At 45.3% G+C, this 19832-nt stretch overlaps 1 protein-coding gene across 1 annotated transcript in view; it reads left to right on the top strand.

Moving 5' to 3' along the window:
* The window catches only part of LOC310953914 (attractin-like protein 1), a gene marked incomplete at its 5' end in the record, with an annotated part of 258550 nt that overhangs the window by 48908 nt on the left and 189810 nt on the right, over positions 1-19832 (top strand). Inside the window, 4 exons of the mRNA XM_083923179.1 lie at positions 306-552; positions 11498-11681; positions 16408-16562; positions 17703-17892. Of these exons, the coding sequence (XP_083779305.1) occupies positions 306-552; positions 11498-11681; positions 16408-16562; positions 17703-17892 (776 nt within the window). The remainder of the gene's footprint in view (positions 1-305; positions 553-11497; positions 11682-16407; positions 16563-17702; positions 17893-19832) is intronic.

Here is a 19832-nt window from a genome sequence, read left to right as displayed (position 1 = left end):
GGACAATAACATCTAATTTAATGTGACGAACAAGTGGAATAATAAGTATAGTGAGGATTATAATACTCACTGTACTTAATACTTTAAGTATAGTGAGTATTATATACTTTTACTTATCCAAATATGTCGTTTCCACAGCGGTGAGGTGCTGGAAAAGCATGAAAATGCACCTCGAACTGCTTGGAAAGTGCTTGAATTTGACTTTTGAAAAGGTGTCAGAACACTGTTTGAAGTGTGGTTGGATGAGGTACTTAACCCCGGTTCGTGTGTTCAAGACCCCACTCACCTCTGTCTGTCTCGTGTAGGACGACATCTACATGTTTGGCGGGAAGTTGGAGGCGAAGTCGGCCAACGTGACGGACGAGCTGTGGGTGTTCAACATCCCCAGGCGCACCTGGTCACCACGGAAACCCGCCCCCCCTCCTCCCTACGCCCTGGAGGGGCACACCGCCCACGTGGTGGAGCTGGCCGACGGCGAGCCGGTGATGCTGGTCTTCTTCGGCTACTCACCAATCTACAGCTACATCAGCAAAGTCCAGGAGTACAACACCAGTAAGTGTCCTGCTGACTCTGCTGCCATCGATCCGCTTTCTTCGGTGCTTGTTTAATTCTGTTTTATTGATGGAAGTCGAACACACTCTTCACGCTGTCAAAGGACATTTTTCCTGAGGCCGGGTTCAGTTACAGATCTCTACGTTTAAAAGCACACTCGTGAAAGGATTTCAGATTTGTACTCTAGCTTTGAGCAGAGTCTTTGTCTTTGACGCTGCTCGTCCTGCTGTTGACTTCACAAAGACACGTTTTTTAACACCACACACGCTCTACTCCTCAACATATGAAAGGAAAACAGGGACAGTAAACAGCAAATTGTTCATTCATTCATCTTCAGCCTCTTGTCCCTGTCGGGGTCACGGGGGGCTGGAGCCGATCCCAGCTGACATCGGGCGTGAGGCGGGGTCCACCCTGGACAGGACGCCAGTCTATCACAAGACACATAGAGACGAACAGAGACAGACAACCATTCACACCTACGGGTGATTTAGAGTCATCAATGAACCGAAAACCTGCACGTCTTTGGACTGTGGGAGGAAACCGGAGAACCCGGAGAAAACCCACGCAGACACGGGGAGAACATGCAAACTCCACACAGAAGGGCCCCAGCAGGGATACGAACCAGGAACCCTCTTGCTGTGAGGCGACAGTGCTAACCACCACACCACCGCAAATTGTGCACCCAGAAATTATTATTATTCAAACGTTGAATATGTAGAATCTTAATAATAATTATAACACACATACGGGGCGTTCTGAGGGGAACAGAATGAAAGTGTTGCTTTTCCATAAAAAATATATATTTAGTCTGAATTAATATTTTACATTTCTGTCCCGTTGTGTTTCCATGGTAGCAGCCAATAGCGTTGGGCGTTGCTGGTTGCCAGGGTTGTCTGTTGTTGGGTGCAGCTACTGTAGGCTGGCACTGGGTGAAATGGAGTTAGCCAATCCTGCAGCTGCTTGGGAGCCTCAGTGAAGGGGGCGTTCTTTGTCCCAGCAGCTGAGTGAGCGGAGACGGGCAACAACCAGAGTCACTATAGGCCGAGCATTCACTCCATGGACTGAGAGAAAGGAGAGGAACGCCATTCAAACGCACGCCCACATGGCTACGCTTCTCCTTGATCTCTAACATCACTTTCATCTGCACTTAGCTGGAACGGCTAACGGCTAACTAATGGTCCTTACGAAACAGTCCAAAGCGTGACCATTAGAAACATTAGCGCCATGCAGTCAGGCTTAGCAGATACTTATGAAGCTCTCATCCACACTGGGTTCACACTGCGAGCTGATGAAATTCCCATCCCTACAGTGTACAGTTGAGCTTTTTGCACATGTCACTCAGGGAATTGCTTGTGTGGTCTATGTCTGAGTATTTCCTTTCAACTGGTCTGTGCATCAGTGACTTTAAATGAAAGTAACTAATCCTTTTTAGCTACGACTAGCAGCTCTAAAGCTCGTCCGACCTGCCGTCCTATGAGGCTGAAGTGTTTGTGAGTTTGTGTGTGAGTGTGTGGTGGCAGCTATTGCGAGTTCACACTTGTTTGTGAAGTCTTTTTCAACACATATTTGGCCCCCCTGCCCGCATTTGGTCTGGGGTTGTCTTTTGTTGTTCGGTCGAGTCCAATAATTTCGGTTTAATGACGGGAAGTCGTAATGCCACAGAACATGGGGATGTGTTTGGCAACAGTGTGCTGCCAACTTTGCGGCAGCAGTTTGGAGAAACTATTTCAACATGACAGTGCTCTGTGCGCAAAACCAGCTCCAAAGACAAGTTGTTTGGTTGTGGAAGAGCTTGAGGGGCCTGAGCCTGACATAGCTGTGACCTCAGCCCCTTGATGAAGTGAGAGCCGGACATGAACACCATCAGTGTCGGGCTTCACTGAAGCTTTTGTGGCTGAAAGGGAGCAGATCCATGCAGCGGGTTCCAACTTCTGGTAGAAAACCTTCCCAGGTGAGGGGAGGTTTTCTATCTTTTTCCAGGGAAACCGGGCCTGAGAAGGCAGCGGCATGAATACAAATGCTTACAGACCGGAAAACAAGTGGTAATGAACCTCAGGGAAGCATAATACAAAGATACTGATCATGCTAAAGACACAAGGAACTTATTTTCTGCAGGAATGCAAAATTCATAGGAAAAGCAAGGACCAGGGCTGTTGCTTAGCAATGGAACTCCATTAAAAAGGTCTAAAGTCATGTGACCAATGTGTGACATCACACGGAGATGCCCCATGACATCACTGTTCTTTGATTCCATTCTGTGCCTTTGATTCTTCTGGAACCTGAAGAACAGAACAGTTGACTTCATTTCTCACCTGATCTCCATTCAAGACGCACCTCTTTCATGGATCAGAGCGACGGTACAGCGCTACTTCTGTGAAATACTCCAGTACCCAAACAAATATCTTTGTTCAGGTACCATGGCGACTCAAGCTCTACTGGAAGCTGAAAAGCGGATCAGTGAGCTGGTCTCAGAAAACGCTGGCCTGCAGGAGGAGAAAAGAAAAATCTTGACTGCTCTTCAGTCGGAGAGGACATTGAGGAAATCTATACAGAAGGGCCAGAAGACCCAGGAGAGGGAGAAGAACCAAGAGGTGTACTCTCTTAGGGAGAGTGTGAAGAAAGAAACGTCTCTGAAACGTCACCGGCATGCCGAGTTCAACCGTGTCTGTGCTTTCTGGAGAGAAGAGAGCAAAAAGATCACAGAGACCTGGGAGAAAGATGTGAGTGAGATTAGATGTTCAATGGCCAACAAGAACGCAGGGGATGAAAACCTCAAACCTTTGCAGCAGGACGACGACAAGAGGCAAAGGGATACCAGGGAGGACGCTGCTAAACTGGCTCTGGAAGTCCAGATCATAAATCTGGAAGAACAGATGAAGAGTGAGCTGGCTGCAAAAGAGGAGTGGCACAAAGAAAAGAGCCAAATGGATGAAAAGATCCAACTCCTGACTCAGGAAAACGCTGACCTCCAGGAACAGAAGCTCAGCCTCCAGGAGGTGAACACAAAGCTCCAGACTGTGCAAAACGACTTGGAGATAAAGACGAGTGAGGCTCTGAAGGACAGAGATGACGTGATCACCAGAGAAGCCGCTGAAAAGCTGGCTCTTGAAAGGAAGATCGTGGACAATGAGGCAGAGTGGAAAATTAAACTCGCTGCCCTCGAAGATCAACATAAGGAGGAGCTTTCCGCAAAGGAGGAGAGCTTGGAGGAAGTGCAGGAGCTGCTGAGACAAAGCAGGAAGATGGAGGAGGAGAGGCACAAGGAAAAGAGTGAAATGGACCAAAGGATCCAACTCCTGACTCAGGAAAACACTGAGCTCCAGGAACAGAAGCTCAGCCTCCAGGAGGTGAACACAAAGCTCCAGACTGTGCAAAACGACTTGGAGATTAAGACGCGTGAGGCTCTGAAGGACAGAGATGACGTGATCACCAGAGAAGCCGCTGAAAAGCTGGCTCTTGAAAGGAAGATCATGGAAGATGAGGCCGAGTGGAGAATTCAACTTGCTAACCTCAAAGATCAAAATAAGGATCTTTCTGCAGAGGAGGAGAGCTTGGGGAAAGTGCAGGAGCTGCTGAGACAGAGCAGGAAGATGGAGGAGGAGGGGCACAAGGAAAAGAGTGAAATGGACCAAAGGATCCAACTCCTGACTCAGGAAAACACCGAGCTCTGGGAACAGAAGCTCAGCCTCCAGGAGGTGGAGCTGCAAAAGGATGAAACGATCGCCAACATAAGGGCCGATAAGCAGGATCTAGAGAAAACCTATCTGGATAGAGAGATTGAGTATTTGAAGAAAGACCTCCAGCTTCAAGTCAAAGAAAATGAGCTTCTCCGGGGTGAGGAGGCGTTGAAAACAAAAGTCGCCGCTCTTGGAGATCGGATCAGGATCGAGGTGGCTGCAAGGGAAGATATGTTGGACATAGAGCAGCAGAGATACGACATCGAGATGAAGGAAGAGTGGAGCAGAGAAGTGAGTGAAAAGGACGAAGAGATCCAGCTCCTGACTCAGCAGAATTATGATCTCCAGGAGGAAAACCTCCGTCTCCAGGAGCTCGCCAAGAAAAGCGACAAAGAGAAGGCGAAGATGAGAAAGGAGGAAGAGAAAGCCAGGAAAGACGCAGAAAAGAGGCTGAAGAAGGAGAAGAAAGAGGAGGAGAAGAGAGCGAAGAGACAGAGGGAGGGACATGAACAGAGAGAGGAGGAGGACTCAGAGAGACAGAGAAGCGAAGAAGAAGTAGGGAGTGGGACCCTTTCCATCCTCCCCTCACTCGTCCCCACAGCACCCCCCTTCCCCTGAACTTCCCCGTCCGTCCATCCAACCGGGTGATCCGGTGTCCTGCTACGCTCCATCTCATGCGTGATGGTGAGCAGGTTTGTCTTTGGTCCGGGTGATCCGGTTTCCTGCTACGCTCCATCTCAGGCATGGTGAAAGTTTGTCTTTAGTCCGGGTGATCCGGATTACTGCAAACACATGCATCAAGTCCAGCTGGTTGGTAACAGCAGAAGGGTTTACTCCGGGTGCTCCGGTTCCCCCACTGCTATTTAGAGATAAATAAAAGAAAAACGAAAACAAAACGTTTTCTCTTGTCTGACTATTTGTGTTTTTGAACTGATTTAATTTAACATTGTCAAGATCTTTATATTTTTACGTTTTTCCTTAAATTTGTTCTAAAGAAAAGTTTATTTGGGTGTCATGACTACGATCCTAATTAGCAGGTAAACGTCCCCGACAGTCCTCATAAAAGGGCGTGAGACTGCAGGGCCGCGTGCAAACAGAGACACACACACACACACACACACACACACACACACACACACACACACACATACAAATGAAGAGTAAAAGTTAAACCAGACTTTGTGTCGTGTTTGAACCACATTGGTTCATAAAATAATGAAAATAAATATTTAGATCTAATGAATGTTTAAATATTTAATATTATACAAATGTTTCTGTTGTTTCCAGATTATTATATCACTTTAAAAAATAAAATATATTAATATGTACAAATCAAAACAGTTCACTAACACAACACAATCGACCTGCGGATGATATGAACCTAATCAAGCTGCTGCAGAATGGTGTCGGGTTTCCATGGTTACCGTTCGTCTTGGGACTGCCATGCTCATTTATTGGATTTTTTTCCACATGTGTCGTCTACATTTTATTTATGATTTATCATTATTTTATATATTTACAGGCTTGCGTTTACTTCTGTAGGTCCTGGTTAATTATCCATCTCTACTGTTCCTGTGTGTAGAGTTACAGGTTCACTTATTCATTTCACTCTTTAAACATTCAGCTTGAAAAAATGTGTGTTGAACAGAGTTCATTCACTTATATGAGCTACAATACGACTGTAAAAAGGCAACATAATGGCAAACATAGTTAGAATTTAACTAACGTGTTAAAAGTTGGATTTAAAAAACGATTTATTTACATAATAAGCCTCTAACAAGTGGTGTCAGATATCCCCAAAACAATTTCAGTCAAAAGCAACTCGACTTGGTTATTTGTCAAGGAAGCTGGGACAAGGGACCAGTCCTAGCCTGGTCCTAGCCTGGTCCTAGCCTGGTCCTGGTCCTGGTCCTGGTCCTGAACCTGGTCCTGGTCCAGTCCCAGCCTGGTCCTGGTCAGATGCGTACATGAACTGATGAAGCCTCTTGGATCAGAGGTGAAACGTCTTCCTAGACAAATAACCAAGTCCAGTTGCTTTGGACTGAAATTGCTTTGAGGAGAACGACGACCTGGACACATGAGAACATTCACAGGATATTCAGATGTTTGATACTGACTGAAAATCCTCAGAGAAGTCTGGAAGTTTGAGTCTGAAAAGTCTGGAGTTTAGAAATGGAGAACGTGGAGGAACCCAGAATAAAGGTTTTAAAAAATCTTTAAAACCAAAACAAAACCACAGACTTTGTGGTGTGTTTGGGCCACATTGGTTCATAAAATAATGAAAATAAAAATTTTATGAATGATTCAAATATTATTGTAATTTAAATCATTTAATATTATACAACTGTATAATCGAAGGAAATGCAATAAGCACCGGTTTTGCACCGTTGTCAGCGCGCAAATGATCCAGCAGGTGGAGCCGTCACACAGGACACCAGCTGCTACACGCTACTGTCGGAGCTTTGACACATTCTGGAGAGAAAAACACACACATGCACGCTCATGTACACACTGTCCATTAGACACACACACACACACACACACACACACACACACACACACACACACACACGGTCATTAGGAAGCGGTGACGCCGAGGCCGGAGTGTCTCTGAGACGACAGTGATTAATGAATCCAGTGCACTCCCTCTCTGTCTCTGTCCTTCCTCCCTGTCGTTAGGGTGTTCTCCCTCTTCCTCCCTCTTCTCTTTCACTGTCCCTTCATTCCTCCAGGCCTCCGCTCCTGACCTCCTCTGTCACCCCCCCCCCCCCCCGTCAGCTCCCTCACCTTCTTCCTCCCCTCCCCTCCCCTCGTGTGTCCATCACTTTCATCTTCACCCCCCTCTCCCTCTGTGACAGTGAGCATCATTAGGCTTCACAGGGAGCGACCGGGAGTCAGCGCTACCTGGAAAAGAACAGAGGGGAGTAAATTATGAGGTAAAAAAGGAGATTTAATGACCACTCAGAGAGGCGAGTTCACAGCAATTAGCAGCCAGAGATGAGACGAAGAGTTGACCTTCCACTTTCTTGACGTGTCTTTACAGACGCTCCTCTTTCTTTCCTCGTTTCTCGCTGATTCTCTTCTTCTTTCTTGTGCTTTTTACAAAGAAAAGTGTCTCTGGTGGGTTGTCCTGCTGTCCTGCTGTCCTGCCAGGTTGGTTTAATCAAACAATATGTTGCAAAAGCATTACGTGTTTTTTTAACATTCAAAAAACATAAACATTTTGTTTGTAAATGTAGTTTACAGTAGGTGTGGTGGTTAGTACTGTCTTCTCACAGCGAGAGGGTTCCTGGTTCGAATCCCGGCTGGGGCCCTTCTGTGTGGAGTTTGCATGTTGTCCCCGTGTCTGCGTGGGTTTTCTCCGGGTTCTCCGGTTTCCTCCCACAGTCCAAAGACGTGCAGGTGTTCGGTTCATTGATGACTCTAAATCACCCGTAGGTGTGAATGGTTGTCTGTCTCTGTTCGTCTCTATGTGTCCTGTGATAGACTGGCGTCCTGTCCAGGGTGGACCCCGCCTCACGCCCGATGTCAGCTGGGATCGGCTCCAGCCCCCCCGTGACCCCGACAGTGACAAGTGGTTCAAGATGAATGAATGTATGAACCATAATAAACCTTATAAGGCAGACACTGTTTCTAAATAACACTCCTAATATCTCTTTTTGTTGTGAACCTTTCATACAAGAAATGTGACACAAAATAACAACAATGCAAATAAACATAATTTAATATTTCACTTTAAACAGATGCATAAGAACAGATACATTACATGACATATAATCCACATAAAACAGGCACAGGGGGCAAAATACACACTTGATAATAGTAAAATTAAGATCAGATCAACATAGATTACATACAAAAGAATATGGAAATAAAACTCAGTGAATGATAATTATTAAAAACACAGATACAATAGCAGAGCCCTGATTTGTGGCACCAGCGGTGGAGATTTGTCGTTTTAAGCTGAAAAACTCAGGAAGTGTTTCCGACCTCAAACACATCTGCGTTTGATTTAAACCGCGTTTCTTTCCTGACGCCGACGTCAGCGGGATCGACTCAATCACGCCAATAAAAGAAGCATTATGAGCACATGTTAGTGTTTGTGTTTGTGTGCAACTGGGGGACATTTTCTGTTGTTTTGGGAACTCTACATAAAAACTGACTTCACTTCCTGTGTCACAACGTGTTTCCTGTGTTTAACCACTGGTTTTTATGGTTTCTATGGTTTCTGTGGCACGGTCGTTTAAACGGGCACTTTGTGATCACTAAGTCTGTGTTTGGTGTCGCCTGCCGGGTCTTTCTGTCTCTGTTTCTCTCTGTATTTTTCTCCAGTTCATTATATTTTTGTCTTTTAGATGTGACCTTCTCCTGGAGTTTATGTTTTTGCTCCTGTGCGTTTCCGTCTCTGTTGTTTAGCAGAATAATCTCCGGACTATTCAACGGATTCCACCAAAGTCTGGTGGAAAAGGTCGACCGGGAGCCTTTACGTGTTTGCTGATGAACAACATTTGTTTGTTCCGGCCTCTTTCACTTAAGACTAACCGTTCTCCATCAGCCTCATCCTTGAGTTTCCCCTTAAGTCACCGGCTAACGTTAGCTCTGTTAGCAAGGTGCAACCGGCCGCTGGTCAAGACTTTTTTCAGCGACCGAAGGCAAGACGAGGTTATTTGTGCAGCACAATTCAACAACAAGTTAATTTAAAGTGCTTATGAAAACATAAAACATGAACAGCATTGGGAAAAAACACATAATATGACATTTAAAAGATTTAAAACATATAAAAGATCATTTAAAACGTATGAAAGAACTTCAAAAGCAAGAGGAAAGAGTTAGTTACAGTCCACTTTACTGAAAAGCAGCAGCAAAGCGAAAAGTTTCAGTCTTGGTTGAAAATGTTAAAGTGACCAAAATGTTCCAGTGAAGAGTGATGAAGTGAAGACACACAGTTAGAGGGTCACAGACAACACCCAAAAACAAGTTCACTTGTTCAGTTTTAATGTCCACAGTTGCCGTGGATACACATTACTAAACCTCCGTCCTGATCGACAGGTGGCCGTGTAGCCCCGCCCTAAAGCATCCCCTGCTCTCTGGTCTGTTTGACTCTAAATGGACCGTCATTGACTTAATGAACATCATGCTGCACTGAAGAAGACTTGAAACTAGAGATGTAGGACATGTTTAGACGAAGACGATCTAGAAAGGAAATGTAAAAGTGGCGTTGCGTTCTCACTTTTTACCCCGCGTTTAGACGAGCGTCTATGGGGGAAAATCTGCGTGCACACGGTGACGCAAAAGTGTGTAAATGTGATGTAGTGTGCACGTCAGGTGTGTAGGTGGAGCTGTGGAGCACTGCTACACAACAGCACCCAGAGCTGGTGCATGCTGGGAAACGTCCTTCTCCTTCTCTCCCTAACAGCAGAGAAGCAGGACGCCGTACAGTGTGACAGGGATCTGCAGCACGGTCTGCAGCCTCCCACCGCCTCGGCTCCACCCAGGACACTTGAACGTCCCACTGATGGAAACAGTCCCACGTGTTTGTTGTTGTTTACCTGAACTCTGCACACGGATGTTACGGAAACACGTACGCCACATGAGCCAGCGTGAGCAGATCAGAGCTCACTTTAGTGTTTTTACCTTTACACGCAAACACAACGCTGGAGCAGATCAGAGCTCACTTTAGTGTTTTTACCTTTACACGCAAACACAACGCTGGAGCAGATCAGAGCTCACGTTAGTGTTTTTACCTTTACACGCAAACACAACGCTGGAGCAGATCAGAGCTCACTTTAGTGTTTTTACCTTTACACGCAAACACAACGCTGGAGCAGATCAGCGCATACTTTAGTGTTTTTACCTTTACACGCAAACACAACGCTGGAGCAGATCAGAGCTCACTTTAGTGTTTTTACCTTTACACGCAAACACAACGCCGGAGCAGATCAGAGCTCACTTTAGTATTTTTACCTTTACACGCAAACACAACGCCGGAGCAGATCAGAGCTCACTTTAGTGTTTTTACCTTTACACGCAAACACAACGCCGGAGCAGATCAGAGCTCACTTTAGTGTTTTTACCTTTACACGCAAACACAACGCTGGAGCAGATCAGAGCTCACTTTAGTGTTTTTACCTTTACACGCAAACACAACGCTGGAGCAGATCAGAGCTCACTTTAGTGTTTTTACCTTTACACGCAAACACAACGCTGGAGCAGATCAGAGCTCACTTTAGTGTTTTTACCTTTACACGCAAACACAACGCTGGAGCAGATCACAGCTCACTTTAGTGTTTTTACCTTTACACGCAAACACAACGCTGGAGCAGATCAGAGCTCACTTTAGTGTTTTTACCTTTACACGCAAACACAACGCTGGAGCCTTTTTAACACTCTGGAGGGTTGACCTTTTATGCCTTTTCAAGACTCAAAAACGCCGTCGCCATCCAAACGAAAAGCACATCTGATCGAATATTTTGCTGTTTTCACCCCGAGCGTTGTCGTGTAAACAGGGCCTGAGACCATGGGCTCATTAGGAGAATGTTTAAATCAAGTGAGAGGTTCAGGCTCATTTTCTCATTGACTTCTTTACAATCCCACTTTTCTGTTGGAGCCGCTGGAGTCGCCCCCTGCTGGACATCAGCTTTAATGATGGTTTAGACAGAATACCAGAACATTTATGAGCAGGCCACCGAGTCTTTTCCTGTTTTAAATGGCGAGCGGAGAGTTTCACTCCATTTGTAGAGTAGAAAAGAGTCCTTTAGAGGGTTGTGTAAAGATATTCCCTCTCCGGGTGTGTTCCTTTGTGATGTTAGTTCCTCTCAGTACTTCTCGTTCTCTCGGGGCTTTACAGCTCCAGATGACGGCACCTTTTCTCAGGCTTTTGAACTTCCTCCTCCTTCTGAGGCTTTGTTTGTTCTCTTGTGCTCTTCTCTGTCGGGGGCTGCTCTGATGATCTAATCCCTGCCTGATTTAAATAAGATCTTCCATGCACCTGAATTTATCTGTATGCATCACATACTGGGAAAACAGGGCACTTTTAAATTCAATAAAGTCTAATTTCCTCTGGCCTCTCTTACCGTTTGGCTCGCTCTCCGCCTCTCTTCTTTTCTCTTCCCTCGCTCGATCTCACCTCCAGAATTAAAAGTGCTTTTTTGTTTTGGCATGAAAGTGAAGAGCCAGAACGTGCCAGAAGCATCCAGAAGGTTTTTAAAAGTCATCAGTTTGTGTGTACTGCATGAATCAGACCTCTCTCTCTCTGCTCTGTGTCCCAGGGTCCAACTCGTGGCAGGTTGTGTCCACCGAAGGTGCCGTGGTGCAGGGAGGTTACGGCCACAGCAGCGTGTACGACGACGCCAGCGGCTGTGTGTTTGTCCACGGGGGATACAAGGCGCTCAGCAACAACAAATACGGCCTGGTGGACCACATGTACCGGTACCACGTCCACACAAAAACATGGTGAGAGCACACAACGATGTTGCCTTTGAATATCTGTATTATGTCAACATGCTGCCAACATCGTAGGCCGAGGTCGCAGGCAGGTGCATTGAAGTTTAGTTCATTTGAAAACGGGGACAGTGCACATTTATAACATTACTGTTAATGCGCCAGAATGAGCCAAGAGGCTATTTTTCATCTGTGGTCCCTAGACAGATGTTAAAGTCACCCTAAAAGAGAACAGAATGAAGAAAAAATAAGTTTAAAATTAAAAATTACAGCCAGGGCAATCTACAAAACATGCACAGCAGTTAACAAACGTGACAAAATAGCATCAATTTAGAAAACATTATTCAAGACGCAACACGTCACACCACAGCACGCAGAGCAGACGCACAATACAGAATGCATGCAACACAATAACAACAAGAGCACAATAAGAGACAGCACGACCCCAATAGGGACAAGAGGTTGAAGTTGAATGAATGAATGAATGTTGTGATCACCCTCTATGAAGCAAAGCGACCAGGTGACATGTGGTCAGCACACATCCATGAGAAAACTGTGAAATTGGTGGAATCTCGGCAGAAAGAACACAAATTCATACCGAGACGTAACGCCAAGCAGAAAAAGCTTTTTCCAAAACGTGAGTGACATTAGTGGCGGTACGGTGGCGAGCACTTTAACCCTCGTTGAGCCGTGGAGGGGAGGCCAACTTTAAATTCTGTGTTTATGGAGCGACGGATAAACAGTCAAAGAATCCAAAAGTCAGCAAATATACGTAAATATATGAGAATTTGTAATCGAGGCAGCAACGATTACCGTATTCTCCGCACTATAAGTCGCACCTAAAAACCTTCAAATGTCTCCAAAGCCGACAGTGCGCCTTATAATCCCGTGCTCCTTATATATGGACCAATATTGAGCCACAACAGGTCTCCAACTACGGTGAGCAGCCGCCGACTCTGTTTTCCCCGTAGAAGAAGTAACGCGCGGTGCATGTTGAGATATACGACTGCGTGAAGCGTGTCGTTTCATTTCCATGTGTGTGTTTGTGTAAAGAGCCCAAAATGGCTCCTGTTAAGAGACACGCTTACGACGCAGAGTTTACACTCAAGGCCATTAGTCACGCAGCAGAACACGGGAATAGAGCAGCAGCCAGAGAGTTGAACATGAACCAATCAATGGTGCCGAAGTGGAGGAAGCAACAAGACGACCTCCCCTGACTGTTTCGTTGACGTTCCCTTTAGCGCAGCTTCATCTAATGGATGCAGAACCCAACCCCAGCCTCCACTGTAGCGTCTGTTCTATGCGCCTCATAATGTGGTGCGCCTTATATGTGAAAAAGTTTCAAAATAAGACGTTTATTGAAGGTGCGCCTTATAGTGTAGAAAATACGGTAGTTGATTTATTGATCACTCAGTTGACAGAAAATGAATCAGCACCTATTTAAAAGTAATTTTTCATGCAACAAAAAGGCAGAAAATTCTGTTTATCGCCTCTCAAATATGGAGATTTCCCATTTTTCTGTCTTTTACATTTTATTAAACTGAACATCTTTAAATTCAGAACTGACAGAACGAGACAAACAGAGACATCACCTCGGACTTTGAGACTTTTATGACGTATTTTAGACCAAACGATCAATCAGGAAAATAGATGAATCTATGATAAAACATGATCGTTAGTTGTCGCCATATTAGAAATAGCGTTCTTTAAAACCAACCACCTATGACAGTTAAATAACGTGAACACATTAAGCTGAATCTTTTCTTTTACTTTGACATGACTCACAGTATTTACGATGGTTGTGTTTTGGTTAATGTGGAAGTGTCATAACACAGACTTTGCATTGAGAGCATCATCATTCCCTGACTGACACGTGATGACAGCAGTCGTAAACCTTCATAAAGACTCCTTCATGTTCATAACAGGTGTCACGTCGTAGTTATGACCTTGTCTCATCCACACCCTTCAAAATAAAGTGAGTTAGTTCAAACCAACCTGATAATCGTAGTTATAATAACAGTTATTCTGGTATTGATGTATAGTGAAGTAGAAAATGTGCTTGAGTCAGAAAGAGGAGAGGATCTGACAGGAGGGATGACCTCAGGTGACCCCGGGCAGATGGATGGGTGAAAGAGAACACACACACACACACACACACACACACACACACACACACACACCCTGCCGTCTCTCCACGGCTCTCACTTTCAGATGGACTTAGTGGTCGGAGTCAGGTGTCACTTGAGCCGCTGGACTGTGGACTGTTGGGATTCCCAGACTGAGACGTGTGTGTGTGTGTGTGTCCGTGCAGCTGCAGCCTAAAGTAGAACGAGCGTCTCCTCTCTGTCAGCAGAACGCTCCGCACACACACGCACACGTCCTCCAGAGTACGTGATGTCTGTGTGACGGTGGAGGTCCGAGGTCAGGGCCCACGTTTCATTTTATTTCACAAGATCAAAACAAAATGGTGGTCGACTGATATGGAAGTTTCAGTGGCTGAAATAATTTGATTGATTGAGTTCTTTATTTTTTTTGTCATCACACAAAGTTCCCAGCGCTACGAAGACTTCTAATGAAGCTTAACCTGAAATGAAGTTGTGGGGAACAAACTGTTTTTTTTATATTTATTTTATCTATTTTATTGATGTTTTGTATTTCTTATATTCATAATATTTTTGGATTTATTACATTTATTTTATCTATTTTATTTTTTATTAATTACATTTATTTTATCTTTTTATTTATGTATTGTATTTCTTATATTTATAACATTTATTGTATCTTTTTATTTATTTATCTTATTTAGTACATTTATTTTTTCTATTTTCTATTTTATTTAAAACTATTTACTTTATCTTTTTATTTACTTATTTTATTCATTACATTTATTTTATCTATTTTTATTTATTAATTACACAAATTTTATCTATTTTATTTTTATTTATTACATTTATTTTATCCGTTTATTTTTCGTATTTGTTTATATTATTATTTTTAATACATCTATTAATTTATTCAATATATTATTCATTTTGTAAATTTACTTAAATGATCACAAACATATTGGGAGAAAAACAAAATCAAACATTAAATTGAATTCAAAGTGATTTCAACAGCTTGGTCTTCATGAAGAAACTCTCTGTACACCTGAATGAGCGACAGGTGCGTCGGAGGAAAGTGGAATAAGATAAGATACGATAAGATAATACTTTATTGTCTGTTACACAGAACATGTTCTTAGTCAAGGCTCCAATCACAAGAAACATTCACACAGACACATAAGGACAGGACATGGTGTTGAGGTATCAGCTGTGTGTGGTAGCCATTTAGTGTTGTTCAGTGTGGCTGTTGCAGAAGGGATGAAGGGTTTCTTGTAAATGTTCTGCTGGCCCAGTGGTTCATTGAAACGCCCGCTTGAAGGAGTGATGGAGGGGGTGAGAGTGGTCCTCTGTGATCAGGTCGGCTTTCCTGATCACTGAGCGACTGCACAGCTCAGATAGGGGGGTACGGGGGGAACCATGGTTTACTCTCCGGGAGAGTCTTGTTTAGTGCTTGATGGTGAGTCGGTTGTACCAGGAAGAGATATTAAAAGTGAGAACTGATTCAACGAGGGAGCGGTAGACCAAAGTTAACACGTCCTTGCTGACCTGAAATGTCCTGAGTTTCCTGAGCACATGAAGACGTTGTTGTGCTTTCTTGAATATTGTATTGGTGTGTTGTGAGAAGGACAGGGAGGTGTCTATTTCTGTGCACAGGTACCTAAATACCTGCACTTGTTCCACTCGCTGACCCTGGATGTTAAGTGGCTGGAACAGGGGTGATGTCCCCAATACATAGCTCCTTCATTTGTGAATCCTGATCCGACCTTTACCACATGTACCTGACGGAGGTCAAAAAGACTGAAACTTTGTACTATTAAATAATTCCTATCTCCTTTTACTGACGGACATTTCCTCCAACGCACCTGTCCACAGGCTACCAAGGTGTGCGGAGTCGTCACAGTCATCCAACTAAAGTGAATCCACATGAACGGAGGTCATGTTCAGTCCAAAGAACGTCCCTCATGTGTTTGTAGACGGGACAGTAAATCAAAACATGAAGCTCGCTCTCTGTTTCGAGTGTGTCGTCCTCTGGAGTCAAGAGGTCAAATAACGCAGCAAAGCACGTTTGAGTTTGTGGAGCTGAAGGTTCCCAGGATAACTCAGGAAGCGTCTCTTTGCTGTGTGTCCGCTGACTGTGGTCCACACATCAGAGTCTCTGCAGCAGTAACTGAAGACGCCCGGGTCGCCACCGCAGCTGGTCTCCAATATCTGACCTTTGACCCCTCAGAGAGGTCACACAGACACAGCATAGGGAGACCTCCTACGATGTTTCTGTGTGTGTGTGTGTGTGTGTGTGTGTGTGTGTGTGTGTGTGTGTGTGTGTGTGTGTGTGTGTGTGTGTGTGTGTGTGTGTGTGTGTGTGTGTGTGTGTGTGTGTGTGTGTGTGTGTGTGTGTGTGTGTGTGTGTGTGTGTGTGTGTGTGTGTGTGTGTGTGTGTGTGTGTTGTGTGTGTGTGTCCGTGTGTGTGTGTGTGCCCATGAAAGAACAGTTGTCACTGCAGGCCAGGTTACATACCCAGCAGCACAGATGGACACACACACACATAACTGACACTTTAACACTTTCTAATATGTCTCACTCTGCTGAGTTGCACTCTTGTCATGTGTGTGTGTGTGTGTGTGTGTGTGTGTGTGCAGGCTGATCCTCGGGGAGAGCGGTGTAGCGCGGTACCTCCACTCCGCGGTGCTCCTGAGCGGCACCGTGCTGGTTTTTGGGGGAAACACTCACAACGACACGTCGCTAAGCAACGGAGCCAAGTGCTTTTCTGCCGACTTCCTGGCGTACGATATCGGTAAGAACAAGTCCTGAATACACACACACACACACACACACACACACACACACACACACACACACACACACACACACTGGGGCAGGTGCTACAGTCTAGTTTACAGCAGATGTAACAGATATTAGTCATCAGCTCTTTGAGCTCAAAGACTTTTCCCAGTTTGCCTCAGGGTTCATATAATGAATATATGAATATAACAAGACCTCCAAACTGACACCATCAACTTTTTTTGTAGTCGTTAGCATCTGTTTGTCGTGGTTTTACTTTTCTATGGGGTCCTTTTGTCTCTTTGTGCTGGTTGAGACGTGTATTAGTATCCATTTTTGTGTCTCCTTGTAGTCATTTTGGGTCATTTGTGGTTAGTTTATGGTTTTTGATGTTTCTGCAATCACTTTGGGCCGCTGTCGGGGTCGCGGGGGGCTGGAGCCGATCCCAGCTGACATCGGGCATGAGGCGGGGTCCACCCTGGACAGGACGCCAGTCTATCACAGGACACATAGAGACGAACAGAGACAGACAACCATTCACACCTACGGGTGATTTAGAGTCATCAATGAACCGAACACCTGCACGTCTTTGGACTGTGGGAGGAAACCGGAGAACCCGGAGAAAACCCACGCAGACACGGGGACAACATGCACACTCCACACAGAAGGGCCCCAGCCGGGATTCAAACTGGCGACCCTCTTGCTGTGAGGCGACAGGGCTAACCACCACAGCACCGTGTCACCGTGTCTCAAAGATTTTTTTTTTTAGTTGACGATCAATTTAACAACAAATAATCAACGAATTGATGAATCTTTGCAGCTCAACACTCTTACAGTACTGTATTTGGTTATGATGATGATTAAGGAGCTGTCACACACACACACACACACACACACACACACACACACACACACATTGCTAAGCAATCCTTCCTCTTGTGATGACCCCTCAGAGAAAGCAGATGTGATTTGCTCGTCATAGTCGTTCCCAGTGCTGTCGTTCACACACAAACACACAAACACAGAAATGCATCATGAAGAGAGAAACTAACGGCAAGAGAGTAAAAAAAAAACACAAAATAATCAAAAAGACAGAAGACGAGTGTGAGGACACAGTCAGCAGAGAGTGCGGATGATTAAGATCCCATCACAGGATACCCAGTGGCACCACGGAGCAGATGGCACGAGGATGTTCCCGCTCCTCGACGGGGACAGAGAAACGGGAAGATGAAGGGAGCTTTGGGAGAGGAAGAGAGGGATTACACCAACTCTTCACAGGAGAGACACAACAGGGAGCTCAGAGATGAACAAGCACGAAGGAAGGAGTCGACACGCGGAGGAGGGTGCAGCGCGGAGGCAGGAGGTCGAGCAGACACTCAGCTGGAGACGCTGCCGTGTCCTTGGGACTAAAACTCAATGTTGAGATGCAAAAGTCCACAAACGCTCCACAGGTGATCAGAGCAGCAACGAACAATTCTTTTCATGCAAATAGAAAGGTTCAATATGAGGTTTAAATATCACGATTATCGTCAAAGGCACGGCTTCTATGATTATTAATGAGCAAATTTCTTCTGTTCTGGAAGAAAAATCAAACCTGTCGGCTTCTTTCTCTGTCACATATTCAGGTTGAGCACGTCCTCATAGAACCGGGGTCACATCCAGGAACCACTACATGTCCCCACAGATGTAGACAGGAAGACGTTCCTCCAGCACCAGTTTAAACTGGTTTGGTCCTCCAGCCCAGTTTAAACTGGTTTGGTCCTCCAGCCCAGTTTAAACTGGTTTGGTCCTCCAGTCCAGTTTAAACTGGTTTGGTCCTCCAGTCCAGTTTAAACTGGTTTGGTCCTCCAGCCCAGTTTAAACTGGTTTGGTCCTCCAGCACCAGTTTAAACTGGTTTGGTCCTCCAGCCCAGTTTAAACTGGTTTGGTCCTCCAGCTCCAGTTTAAACTGGTTTGGTCCTCCAGCTCCAGTTTAAACTGGTTTGGTCCTCCAGTCCAGTTTAAACTGGTTTGGTCCTCCAGCACCAGTTTAAACTGGTTTGGTCCTCCAGCACCAGTTTAAACTGGTTTGGTCCTCCAGCCCAGTTTAAACTGGTTTGGTCCTCCAGCACCAGTTTAAACTGGTTTGGTCCTCCAGCCCAGTTTAAACTGGACTGGAGGACCAAACCAGTTTAAACTGGTTTGGTCCTCCAGTCCAGTTTAAACTGGTTTGGTCCTCCAGCCCAGTTTAAACTGGTTTGGTCCTCCAGTCCAGTTTAAACTGGTTTGGTCCTCCAGCACCAGTTTAAACTGGTTTGGTCCTCCAGCCCAGTTTAAACTGGTTTGGTCCTCCAGCCCAGTTCCAGCTAAGTGCAGATGAAAGTGATGTTAGCATCAAGGAGAAGCGTAGCCATGTGGGCGTGCGTTTGAATGGCGTTCCTCTCCTTTCTCTCAGTCCATGGAGTGAATGCTCGGCCTATAGTGACTCTGGTTGTTGCCCGTCTCCGCTCACTCAGCTGCTGGGACAAAGAACGCCCCCTTCACTGAGGCTCCCAAGCAGCTGCAGGATTGGCTAACTCCATTTCACCCAGTGCCAGCCTACAGTAGCTGCACCCAACAACAGACAACCCTGGCAACCAGCAACGCCCAACGCTATTGGCTGATACCATGGAAACACAACGGGACAGGAAGTCATTGTCAAACCCGTCAAAAAATGTCTAAACTTTAATTCAAACTAAATATATTTTTAATGGAAACGCAACACTTTCATTCTGTACGACTCAGAACGCATCGTGTGTTATTTTTTTAAAAATATATAGCTTTTAATAAAGATTCTACATATTCAACCTTTAATAAACCAGGTGTGGTGGTTAGCACTGTCGCCTCACAACAAGAGGGTTCCTGGTTCGCATTCCTGCTGGGGCCCTTCTGTGTGGAGTTTGCATGTTGTCCCCGTGTCTGCGTGGATTTTCTCCGGGTTCTCCGGTTTCCTCCCACAGTCCAAAGACGTGCAGGTGTTCGGTTCATTGATGACTCTAAATCACCCGTAGGTGTGAATGGTTGTCTGTCTCTGTTCGTCTCTATGTGTCCTGTGATAGACTGGCGTCCTGTCCAGGGTGGACCCCGCCTCACGCCCGATGTCAGCTGGGATCGGCTCCAGCCCCCCGTGACCCCGACCCCGGGATAAGAGGCTGAAGATGAATGAATGATTCACTGATTATCAAAATAGTTGCGGATTAATAAAACAGAGGACTAATGGATGCGCGGAACAATCGTTGGTGATTCTGTGCGTCAGCGTCGTCTG

The sequence above is a fragment of the Echiichthys vipera genome (assembly GCF_963691815.1).
Source record: "Echiichthys vipera genome assembly, chromosome: 11".
Classification (NCBI taxonomy): Eukaryota; Metazoa; Chordata; class Actinopteri; order Perciformes; family Trachinidae; genus Echiichthys; species Echiichthys vipera.
The sequence above is the reverse complement of the archived record's forward strand: the minus strand, read 5'-3'. Positions and strand labels throughout refer to the sequence as shown.